Here is a 12,737-nt window from a genome sequence, read left to right on the forward strand (position 1 = left end):
GGCTCTTGATGGATTCGACCCCCCGCCCGCCTACTGAACACCCTCCAAACCCAAACCTCCAGGGGATCCATAATGCTGCAATTATATTTATCACCTCGGCAGTCAAAAGGCAGACCCTCTCTCTCCAGTCTCTCTGCCTGAACACGTGGGAGCACATCAAAATGGGCTGACATGCGGCTGACATTCATATTCTACATCTGTGTGCCCTTCCACTGCCGGTCTGGGACTTGGCAATGCCGAAGGGTCATGGAGAAGTATCGTGCTCTATTTTACGGTGTTTGGAGATGCATCAGGCATCCTCCCCAGTCCTCGCCGACTGCTAAATATGAGCGCTATACTTAACTGGCTGATTTTCTCCCCCCCCCCCTCACAGCACAGACTACATCTAAGAATGCATCGTGTTGGCAACTCACTGCAATCAATTCCACAGTGATGCTTTGTGGGAGGTTTTCCTCAAATGCAAGTCTTTTTATCAAATGGGAAAACTGAACTTCATCGCTCTGGCCTGAATCCAAACAGACACAGAAAAATACAAACAAGATTAATCTCTGCCAGCTTCACCTGGAGCCAGGATGAAGGTGCACAATGGAACAGTGCCTAAACAGGGGAGAGAGAAAGTGGAGCGAAATTTAAAAAAAAAGAAAAGAAGAAGAATAGAAAAAACACAAGAGATCAATACAGGCTGACCATCACTCCAGTCTCAGCTTGGGGTAATGGGTAGCCGTATTGCATTAGTCCACTAGATGGTTCTCCTTGAAGTAGTGAAGCGAGAATCCTACTAATGCATCTGACATTTCACTGCAACCAAACAGGGCAGCCACATAAAAAAAATCTCAAGGCCTCATGGATCAGCTTGCACAGGGGATGCTGCAACAAACAACATCCACCAAAATATGTTGCTGCTGCTCCACAGTTTAGCAATTTTCTGTGTTTAATACATCTACTGACACCACACTTAAACTATTTTCCACATATTCTCTCTTTTCATTTTCACTAAGATGTTTGCGTCTTATTCAATTCAATCCATTCCAGGCTGTTCTGGTGCAGAATTGGTCCCTTTGAATGAATCCTGTGAATGTACAGTTATGCCATTACATAATTAATGTGTTTATTAAAGATAAGGTGCCTTGGGTACGGGAGGCTTTTTCTTTAGAGGAAATAATTCCCATTTGTATATGAATACAAAATATTGCAAAGTGACTGCAGCTCAGTAGCAATAGGATGAGTCAACAGCAACAATGGCTTATAATTTCATACTCCTTGTGTAGCTGTTCAAGAGTCACAATAATAGCAGTGTGTTTACTGCTCTTTGCATAAGAAAAAAAAAAGAAAAGAGGAAAACATCAGTGGAAAATGCATCTGAGGAAACCAGCTGGAAGAGACTGTGTTTATCCACAGGATATAAGATAAATGAAAACTTCTAAAATAAGCCTTAAATAAGGACTTTTTCTTATTTGTTCAATACAGGCTACTCTCTCTCTCTCTCCCTCTCCCTCTCTCCCTCTCAGTCTCTCTCTGTTGATGCAAATTACACAACCACAAACAGCTTCTTAAAGTTTTAATGAGTGATTACATTGGACACGGATGCACACAGATAAAATATTCATGCATGCTGGACTTCTGATCAGTGCCTGTGGGATATCATTAGCTTTCCTTGTTTTAGAGGTTTTCTGTACGTTAGAAGAGACAGAGATCACTCCCTGCAGATTTACAGGAAATGGATTGGGATTCATGGAAGGTCGAGGTGAGAAGCAGCAAAACACTTGCTCCTGTTGTCATGGGGTGCGTGGATGTGCTGTCATGAATCATGGAGGGTGATTTTTCAAGTCCAGGTACCATTCCCTTTAAACTAACTACTGCACAAATACAGAAAAGGGGTTCTGAACACACAGCTATAGCTAACTTTAATGCATTAAAACATTGGTGCAATTTGGGATGTCAGTTTCGGTTAATTTTGTTTGATAGCCTGATACCCATTAACCAGTAACTAACGGGTTCATATTTAATGCAAAATGACATGAAAAACAAGAGGCTATTCCTTTTAGTGTGGTGCTCTACTGACTCAGGGAGCTTTAGTGCCGCATTTCAAAGCACTATTCATTTAGTAAGGGTAATAGTTATATGTTTTGTGATACAGTATAAATGCCTTGCCTTTCATTTTGTTTCCTGTTAGCTTTGCTGATAAACAGCTGGCTAGCCGCATCAACATGTGGAAACGTGATGCTCACTACCCAACCCCCAGTCTCCACTGGTTCGTTAAGGTTAGCTTTGATCGTGCTACCCTACTCACCAGTCAGGTCGGGTTGGACCTAGCTAGCTCATTCTGAGTTGACTGCTGGGTTTGCTGTTGAAACATGCTAACAGTAGCCACCCTCTGGTCTTTCCCCAGGTAGCCCCTGTAGGTGAATGGCTTCATTTTGAGCCGCAAAACACCCTTTAGCATTGTTGACTATGTTACCACTACCAGCTATGCTGACACTGTTAACAGAGCTAATGCTAACAGAGGTTTGCGGCCCAAAATAGAGGCATAATCGGCAAATGAGTGGTGCCGCTAGCTCCCACTAGGGATGTGTGCGATTAGTGGTCTAAATGATTAAACGTCTGCCCCCTTGGCAGTCGGCACCAGAAATATTAGTCGGTTAAACCAATTAGTGTTTAATTCACTTACCAGGCCGCTTAACTGTCATGCAGCCGCCCGCCACTAGTGGGGGCTACAGAACCGTCAGACAGCAGTCCCCCTTCCTGCAGTAATGCTCGAATAGAGTTTTAAAACAGCATGGTGGGAAATTGGAGAGATGTCCTCTCACAAAACCAGCACGGTTTGGTAGTACTTTGATCTAGAAAATGAATTCAGCAGCAATTTATCTTTTTTGAGATGCTATATTATTGTTGTCAGATAATCTGCAGGGTTTACATTCATACTGCACGGCGCAAAGTGTCTTGTGCTTCAGCGACATTTAAAATCCGACATGGTTGTTGAAGATTGTGGTTAAAGGCTGCACACAATATTTTTGGGACAATCTTTCAAATACTTGCTAAATTTTGACTATTTTCTGAGTGTTTTCCTTTTTTTAGACTAGTCGACTGGTCTTAATTAGTCTCGCCACCAGACAATCAGAGATCTCCGCCTTCTGATAGTCTGGGGACACTCCTTTCTAAAGTGTGATTAACACACTGGCGAAAACAGCCGGCAACAAAGCAATGCCTCTTGCATTTTTGAAAAAGACACGCCCTCCCGGAAATGTGCGCTCCCCCTTTTCTCGTCCGCAAGGAAACAAACACACAGAGAGCTTGAAAATGGATGGCGACAGATTTAACTCCGTTTTATCAAACGTGTGCTCAGTCCACAAGATTGTGGAAATGAAGGACTTACAGCGACTTGAGCCATTTTGTACGGTTACACGTGTTTCTAGTCGGACTATGTTTACGAGCACAAGAGTTCAGCGAGCCACTGAAGGACCGCCCTGCAGATTTACTATTGGTTCTGCAACATAGGGAGTTTTTTTAAACTCTGAAATTGTATCCATCCATCTAAACACAAAATCAGGGAGAAGGTCATCAGTCTTTAGTTAAGCAAAGCGTCTAAAGACTGACTTGTGAGTCTAGGTCTTAAGTGAAGCTTTTGTGTAGTCGACAGGGAAATTAGTAGCTAGGAACATCCCTATTACTAGCTGTAATCATCAAGTGAGTGGTGCTGCTCACTCCCACCAGACCCGATCAGTGCGCAGTCCAGTAAACTGAACAGTGACAAAATTAACCTCAAACCCACATTTGTAAACGGTCAAAAATACTCTCAGCGCTTGACTGATTAACGCTTACCCGTTGAGATTTCCAGTTGTAATCATTATCAGTCAACTCAAACTCACTGTTAAAAATGTATCCTTGTCCTGATACTGCAGAAAAACTGCAGCAGCAGATTGTAAACAATATGATTTGACAAAGATTGCCAACCAATTGCACTGTATAGCCGCTGAGTATCTCCCGCTGACAGCAGTGACTGCTGATTCACATGTACCACCACATGCCAACAACAGCATCAGTGTGGAAAAAAGCAGGTGAGTCAAGCATGTGCACAATTCTCAGGCCACTTACAGGCAACATTTCTGTTGTAAATACTCTTCAACGTCCTTATTCTAACCTCTCAAAAGAAAAATGTAAACTTAACAACTTAGCTGTTAAACCTGAAAAAGGATCATTGCCACTTAAAACAATCACCATTAATGTTACATTACAGGACCCAACAAACAAGATCTGATTCTAATAGCTTGATTCTAGCCCACTCAGTGGTTCAGAGACATCCACCAAAGGAGGCTGGCTCCTTTTCTAAAAAGAGTAAATATCTAAAACCCTGCTGTTTCATGCACACAACCAGAGCAGAGTGGTTTGAACCGACTGACCACAAGGCTGACTGACCATCATTACCATCCTCAGAGCCTTGCTCTCTCACTAGCAGGGATAAAAATGAGGTTGAGTGAAACAGAAAAGGCAGAGTGTAAAACAAAACTCATGTCTCCCAAATGACCAGTTGCCAGACTGTTCTCTCTCTCTCTCCTTTCTGCTGGCTAAAGAGAAGACATTTAGGCATTTTCAAACAATTCCTCCTTTTCTGAGTGTGCATGCAGCAAAAGAAAAAAGGTGAATGGTGACATACATCACAGCGACATGTGTACAGGCCATGCTCATTATTGTGACGTGGCATCCTTTCTACAAGCTGTTTCTCTGTCTACATTTCCAGTAACACTCCACAACTCACTGGGGGACTGAAGCAGAGGTTGCCAAACAGATCAATAATTCATCCACCCAAAACAGATTTCATGATGAATTGGAAATGCAAAACTGATCTTACTCTGGTGGAAAAAAAAATGCAACTACAGTGATTTAAATGATAGAAATGCATTAAAAAAAAAAAAGAAAAGATAATTCTGTTTAGTGTCCATCACTGACCACCTTGCCTTACCTGCTTCTTTGGAGAGTTGTGTGAAGGCCTCCACTCCCTTCTCTCCATAACTGCCCTCTGACGCGATGGTGGAGACGTAAGTCCAGCCCAGGGCTCGGATAATGTCCACCATGGCCTGAGCCTGGAATGAGTCTGGAGGAACCACCCGTGAGAAGAAGTCATACCGCCTGTCATCACTCAACTCCGGGGCTGTTGACGCATAGCTGATCTGCGGGATCTTGAATAGAACAAGAGGGGTTGGGGAGGGGGAAGGGAATGTTTACTCATGTGTTGGTGCTATTCTGGTGCAGTATCATGGGGGGTTGCTATGGTGACTGCTCTGACAGATCACATTTTTGAATGACCGAGTCCAAAATCACGACATATTTAATATAAGGTGGGCTTTATTTACTGCCATTTTATTGCCTACATTCCGAGAAGGGCTGGGCAATGTATCAATATCTTGATAGGAGACTGGACATCATCTTAAATTTTGGATATCTTAATATCATAAGTGTTTTCCTGGTTTTAAAGACTGTAATACTGTAAAGTGATGTAATTTTGAGCTTGCCAGATTCTTCTAGCTGTTCTATTATTTGCCTTCACCCACTTAGTCATTATATCCATATTATTGCTAATTATTTACCAAAAATCTCATTGTGTAAATATTGTGAAAACACCAAATAGTCAACCCTACAATATTGTTGCAATGTCGATATCGAGGTAGTTGGTGGAAAAATACTGTGATATTTGATTTTCTCCAAATCACCCAGCCTTAATTCCAAGTGTGAAATATGTACACAATGTGCCCTTATACTTTAGTGCTCACAACAGAACGAAAAAGAAGTGTTCATGACATGTACACTACATTTTTTCTAACAACCCCACAATGCAGTGTGTAACATTTGATAGACCCGAAAGTTACAGAGCTTTTTTTTTTAGCTTAAGGGAAAAGTTTGACATTTTGGGCAATATGGTTATTTGCTTTCTTGCCTAGAGTTAGATGAGGAGATGGATATCACTCTGTACACCAAATACAAAACTACTCCTAGCAGTTGCTAAGCTAAGCAGAGCTGGAAGACTGGAAACAGGGAAACAGCTAGCCTGGCTCTGTCTATAGGTAACAAATTCTGCCTACCAACACCTGTAAAGGTCACAAATTAACACTGTATCTACTGTTTGTTTAATCTACATAAAAATAAATGTGCCATTGTACATGAGCTTATGTGCTGGACTAGGGTTGCAGTGATATACTGGTTTCAAGGTTTAGCGTGATATAAAAGTTTTTACACATACTTCCATTAACAAAATGGTTTCAAGTTTCAATTATAGTGATAAAACGTTTGTTCAACCAAAAATAACCCTTCTGTTTTCATTCCTTTCAGGGTCATTCTGACTGATAATAATATAAAATTCTGCAATACTATCATACCATGAAACTGCAATATCTTCTGAGATGGTTATCATACTGTGGAAATCTCATACCACTGCACCCTATGCCTGACTATTCTTTGGCCAGGAGCAGTGACTTCCTGGAGTCTCTGCTGGCTGCCTGGCAACTGCTCTGGTGGAGAAATGGTCCAGCAAACCCCTGCTGTTTTGTAGCCTATAAATCAAACAAACAAGCTATGTGTTAATAAGTGAACTTTACAGGTATTGGTAGGCAGAGTGTTTACTTTTGAACAAAGCCAGGTTAGCGGTTTCCTGCTGTTTCAATCCTTTTTGCTAAGCTAAGCTAACTTGCTGCTGGCTGTAATTTTATATTGAAGGTACAGCATCCCAATCGCCGGCAAAAAATGTTGGCCCTGAATGTTTCTGCAAACCACGGATATGTTACATTTGCATGTCATTATGTAGCGGTTACATTTGAAACTTTATACTTCAACAACGCTGTGGTTAATGTGTGGTTATATTTCGGCACAAAAACACTTGGCTAAGGTTAGTTAAAGATCATCTGGGGAGCACAGTCCCGAAAGTGATGTCTGTTGAAATCAACTGCTTTTCTTTGTGCCATTCCCGACGTCGGGCCTTATAAAACACCGACATTTGGAGCCGAAAAAGCTAATGGAAAAACACAGACAAGTTGCTACAAAACATTCACGTTAGGAGCCTATAAAGCTAATAGAAAAATGCAGACAAGTTGCTACAAAACACTCACGTTTGGAGCCCAAAAAGCTAATGGAATAACACAGACAAGTCGCTACAAAACACTCACGTTTGGAGCCTAAAAAGTCAAGGGAAACACAGCAATGACTCGCTAATACACAATCGGTTTTGTTGTTTGTAGGTTTCAAACAGTAGTCTGCATCTTGGCAGCTGTCTCGCGATACACCACCCACTGTCCCCATCACCTCCTGAAGTCAGCTTATATACTACATCACTTTAGAAACATTGATATGATACATAATATGATACATATTAAATGTGTAAATGTAATGTATTGGTGGTTTGCAGAGACATTATCTTTGGGTGCCTGGGCTGTGTACAGACATGAGCTGTATCAATCTTCTAATCTAACTCTCAACAAGAAAGTGAATAAGCCTATTTCACAGTTAAACTTGCCAACATTTTCATATTTGCGTCAGTTTAATGTGTGCCGGTAAGCTGGATAAATTAAAGATCAGGGTTTAATCACCTTCTTAAACATCAAAATCAGGGACTCTTCAAGGACCTTCTAGCCCAGTTTCCTCAAATTCAAGGACTCAACACTGCATAGTTTGAAACACTGATCAAGGTGAATTACTGTAACAACACTGAGGTTTTTTATTGAGAAGTAGCAGGCTGTACAGAAGCTCACAGACAACAATTAGAGAGACAGGCTTGAATGTGTAAACACTTCTCAACTGTGCTGTGTTACAGTGATGGCAGACAATATCAAAAGAACCTCAATTTCTATTCTTGCACAAAATATAGAAATTCCAGCACTTTCAGTGACCCATGTCTGTTTATGTCTATACAAAAACATTCAAAGCATTTCAGATTCAAAAATGTTAGAGGATTTCAAGGACCCATGAGAACCCTGTAAGATATAATTTAGAAGAACCACTTCCAAATGAATTGTTTATAGTGGGTGAAGTAATTGTAGGCTATGAGAGAATATTGTCTGTCATTTACAAAAATACCCCATCATAATATTTGACAACTTTATCATGGGTCTCACCCATATCAACGATAGTTGTCCCATTAATTAATAAATTGAAAGTCTGGCTGAAAACACAAGCAGGCACTGCACATCACTCCCTTCCTTTTGCTGCTCACACAGGCAGATGATGGCTTGCAAAGCAAGGGAGCAATACATTTTTCATATATTTCACATTATCTTTTCAATCGAGCATCTAAGAATATTCTCACATTATGTAACGTAATATTTTACAGAGCCTATATTGGGTCTGTTACCTGGGCAACATGCTGCGCTGTCACTTTCTTCTCCTAACATATCAATGAAGACTTACTGCAAAACTGTCTTTGCAGCATTTTTTTATGAACTAGCAGCATAGCCTCTCTTACACTTCCCTCCTGGTGAGACCTCGGCCTGTCTTCACCACCCTGCAGCATATTCAAATATTAAACTTAAGGAATACAGATTTAAATTGCATCTCACAATCTTCCCCAGCTTTTAAGTCTTTGATGTGACTGAAGTTCCATACTTAGTTCACATGATAACTGAGCAACCTCCATCTGCGGAGGAAGACAATGGTTGAAAGCTCAAGGCTGGTGTGTAGACCTTGGGTTAGTTAGTGAGTTTTTTTCTTTAAACCTATCAAGTGCTTTTTGTTGCAGGGAAAGTGAGTGACCTTGAGTTAGGATTTTTATTGTCACACTACTCTATACAGTACATTGTCAAGGATGAACTTTCATGCTGATTTGATATTTTTGAGGGGAATCTGTGAATGGAGGTTAAATGCTGTGTTAACTAGTGCTTACATACTATTTTCCCTCCTTAAAGGAAGCAGCATAATCACACTTAATGATTGCTTTCAACTAACAGCTGAGACATGCCATCATCTGAACAGTGTATATGTAGAAACCTCAGAGTATCCCATAAGGATATACAACAGGATATATCAATCAAGTTCCTTAGTAAGATGCAAGCTAATCACTTTTGTTAATGTTCAGGAATTCCCTTAATAGTCTGCAGGTGCTCCTCTTATTCCCAAACACATCTTTAAATTGCTCAGATTTTTATCCAAGCTAGCGGCATTGCACTGGAGCTGGATATAACAATGTGTGATTCGCTCTGTTCGTCCAGTGTTCCTCTAGCGCCACCATGTGACAGAAACAACCAGAACAACTATTGGATGATTGCCATAAAACCTGATACACACATTAATGTCTCCCTCAGGATGTATTGTAACTGAGACAACTGTTCTTCTAGCGCCACCATCAGGTCAAAATTTGTTTAATACTTTTGATTTACAACTAAAAACTAAGTTTGTGTTTAGTGCTAATTAGCAAAGGTTAGCATGTTAAGATGGTCATTACGGCAAACATTTCACCTACTTTGCATGAGCATGTTGGCATCATCAGTGTGAGCATGTTAGCATGCTGATGTTAGCATCTAGAAATGCTCCACTCTGCCTATGTACAGTCTACAAGAGCTACAGATATGTTAGCTGTGCCCCTTATTAGCTTACCAGCTAGCTGGCTAACTTTTTGGCTATTTGAGGCAAATAAACCATAAACTATTCTAAACTAAGATAAATTTGGATGTAGCCCCCGTGATATCACCCATTGCTTTGCGGACTCTTGTTTTAAAACCTCAAGTTCAACATTTTGGCCATCACCATCTTGAATTTTTGGTGCCAGAATTGACCATATTTGGATGAGAAAGTGGAGCTGTGGAGGTGCAAGGGTGGTGACCAAACCCCCAGGATTAGTGAAGGGCTTTGAAACCAATTTAACAGTGACCAAACCATATAATTACGACCCCACAAAGGCTTTTTCACATAGACTTACATTCTTAAAGAGATGTCTCTAAATTGGTGGATGCATTTTTTTGAGGGCCAAGCCCCGCAAAATGAATAATTTCGCTATCAGGATTTGATCCTGTCAGTCTGATAATATTTTGAAAGTCAAGAAGAGCTGCTCAATTACATCATTTTATTCCATTTATTTTAACAGAAGGCTAACCTTCAGACGATCCCAGAATTTTATGCCAGGGGAGTTGATCTTTTTTGGCTTTATGCCCCACTGAGCAACTTTAATATAAATGAACGGGGCCCTGCCTACAAAGCTGTATCCAGTTCTCTTTATACATCCATGGTTGTGACACCTTGCAGACAGGCATTCAAAGTGGCCCCACCCTTAATTATGCATAACTTTAAGCCGTAATAAAATGTAAACAGGTGCATTATGTATAAATTCACACCCTGTACAGTTGTCATGAACAGGATAATTAATTATAGAGACCAAAAACATTTTTTGTACCAGGCTGTAAACATGCTTATGTCTGCTGTGAAGACGGATATTTTAACATGGGGGTCTGACTCAAGTGGCAATTTGAGTAAATTGCAGTTTTTGGGACTTGATGATTGGCTTTATTTTTAGCCCTGGAGGTTGCTGCTTGAAATAGGCATAAATGATACTATGGTCAAATTTGCACGAATGCCACGAGGCATCTCTTTCTGTCTGAGTACATTTTTATTATTCTTTCTTACAAGCTAACAAGTAAAAGTAGTAATAATCTATCTTTACAACTGCATTTATCATCAAAAACCCAACACAAAATAAATCATTTAATAAAGGGATCTAGTATGAGGTTGTTCACAATGCAGCCCGATAAAGACCTAGACTTCTCATCAGCAACTGTTTTCGAGGTTCTGTAACAGCAATCACACCTGGTGGCACATCTGAGTTCAAACTGGCGACCTCCCTGTAGACAGGTGGACGCACAAGCGGGGTCATGCATCATTTTCTCTTGAACCCAGTGCAGTACCTCATCACACAGTCTAATCTAAGCACTGTATGAATGCCATCCATTTCTGTTAGAGTGATCAAAAGCAGCCGGACAGTGGGGAAACACGGGAATGAGGACACAGCGGCTCACTGATGGGATTGCTTCAACTCACAGAGTGTGAGTTATAGCTTTGACCCACAACTCAAAGGGGGTCAACCGCACAAAGCTGACAAATTGAGGAGTCAAGCTCGAGACGACTCAATATGCCCAAGTCGCCCAAAAGGAAAAAATACCAACTACAAAACCAGCGAACACAAAATCAGTGATGCAATTAAACAAATTCACAGGTGGGAATGCTGCTGCGATGTCACACGTTAAATCACTCCAGGGCAGCCTAAATTGAGTGTAGTGGGTCAAAGAGGGCACGCAGCAAAGTAATGGAAAAGCAACAGCAGCAGTGATTTGCATTTAAAAAGACTCCTCTTTCCAATAAAGTGAAGCATCTATTTGAAACATTTGATAGTGGATGTATTTTAACAGAGCTGCTGTAGTAACTCTATGCAGCCAAAAGGTGTTATAGGTTTGTTGAATCACGTCTCGTCTTCGCCCCAGCTGGGACCGAAAGCTGCTTGAACATTTGTCTCTCTGGAGCTTTTTGCTGGAAGGAACCATTTAAGATGGTGACGTCTTTTTACTTTGTCCCAGGTTTGTACCCTGTTGATATAATTTCTCTTCCCCTTATTCCCCAGGAATCTAAACCCACTGTGTTTTCAGACTGCTTTTTTAATTACCGCTTTGACCTCCAGGTAACAACAGCGCTACGCCCTGATTGAGAAAATGCCGAGGTGTGAGGATTAAATCTGCTGGAATTACGATACAAAGAGGTGCTGACTAACTAATACTGATTAGAATCTAACACCTTTGTATTTTTCTCTTCAGTAGATAATGGGCTACAAATCAAGTGGAATGCAAGTTAGTAATTTAACCTTCTTTATGAAATAAATGAATTGAATTGAAACCTTCCGAACCTGATTACATCTTTCTCAGCAGATTAAAAAAAAACAAAGTTTAGCTTTGCCACTTCGCGGCTGCATGATTGATTCCCAGAATAGTTTCAACTAAATAAGCTCTTGTTGCCACAAATTGCAGCAGATTTGGATTTCTTCATGATGCAGAGATAATAAGACGCGGAGACTGGATATTTTATCAACATTTTAGATTGATTTTCTGTAAATAATTAGCTCGGAATGAGGAAAGGATTATTTTCTCTTAATCCTTCATCTGTAATAACAATCTGCTCGTTTCACAGTTGCACTTAGAGGGATACTTTGCTGATTTTCAACCAGCTTTGTATCATAACAATGTCAGTGAATGTGAAACTAACTTTGATAAACCTGCTCATCTCCCAGCTTAAATCCGCCAGATGACGCAACAGCAGATTGTACTTCAGCATTTTTGTATGCCTGGCACCATGGACATAATGGGTATAGTTCAGGAGAGAGACACAGCCCTCCTTCTCTCAAATATAAACCAAGACTCTTTTACTGTAATGCGTTTTTCTTGCCTAAAATGAACAGGAAGTGGGTGCCATACCATTTCATGTATTGTGAAAAACATATGCTGAAGAACTCAGGCCAAATGGTAAAACCAGGCAGTGCTGATCAAATATGAACCCAGATTTTGTAAGGACTAAATACACAAACCCACTATTTTCAAATATCCCATGGAGAGAGACTCTCACTGCAGCCTGTTTTTTTTTGTTCTGAAAATGCCAATGTGCAACCTCATTCTGTGGACAATAAATGAGGTGCAGACCCCCGTCTGTGTCCCCGGTAATAAGGAAATACAATGAGTGCTGGACAGAAAAGTGACTGACAACAACCCTGCCCACATGATAGAGTATTG

At 40.7% G+C, this 12,737-nt stretch overlaps 1 protein-coding gene across 2 annotated transcripts in view; it reads right to left on the reverse strand.

The window, feature by feature from the left end:
• Window positions 1-12,737, reverse strand: part of LOC117258332 (metabotropic glutamate receptor 7-like) — a 100,585-nt gene that overhangs the window by 55,243 nt on the left and 32,605 nt on the right. For both annotated transcript variants that reach the window (XM_033629138.2, XM_033629139.2), the window contains exon 2: window positions 4,958-5,174. In XM_033629138.2, coding sequence (XP_033485029.1) covers window positions 4,958-5,174 — 217 coding nt within the window. The remainder of the gene's footprint in view (window positions 1-4,957; window positions 5,175-12,737) is intronic.

This window comes from Epinephelus lanceolatus, chromosome 8, assembly GCF_041903045.1.
Source record: "Epinephelus lanceolatus isolate andai-2023 chromosome 8, ASM4190304v1, whole genome shotgun sequence".
NCBI lineage: Eukaryota > Metazoa > Chordata > Actinopteri > Perciformes > Serranidae > Epinephelus > Epinephelus lanceolatus.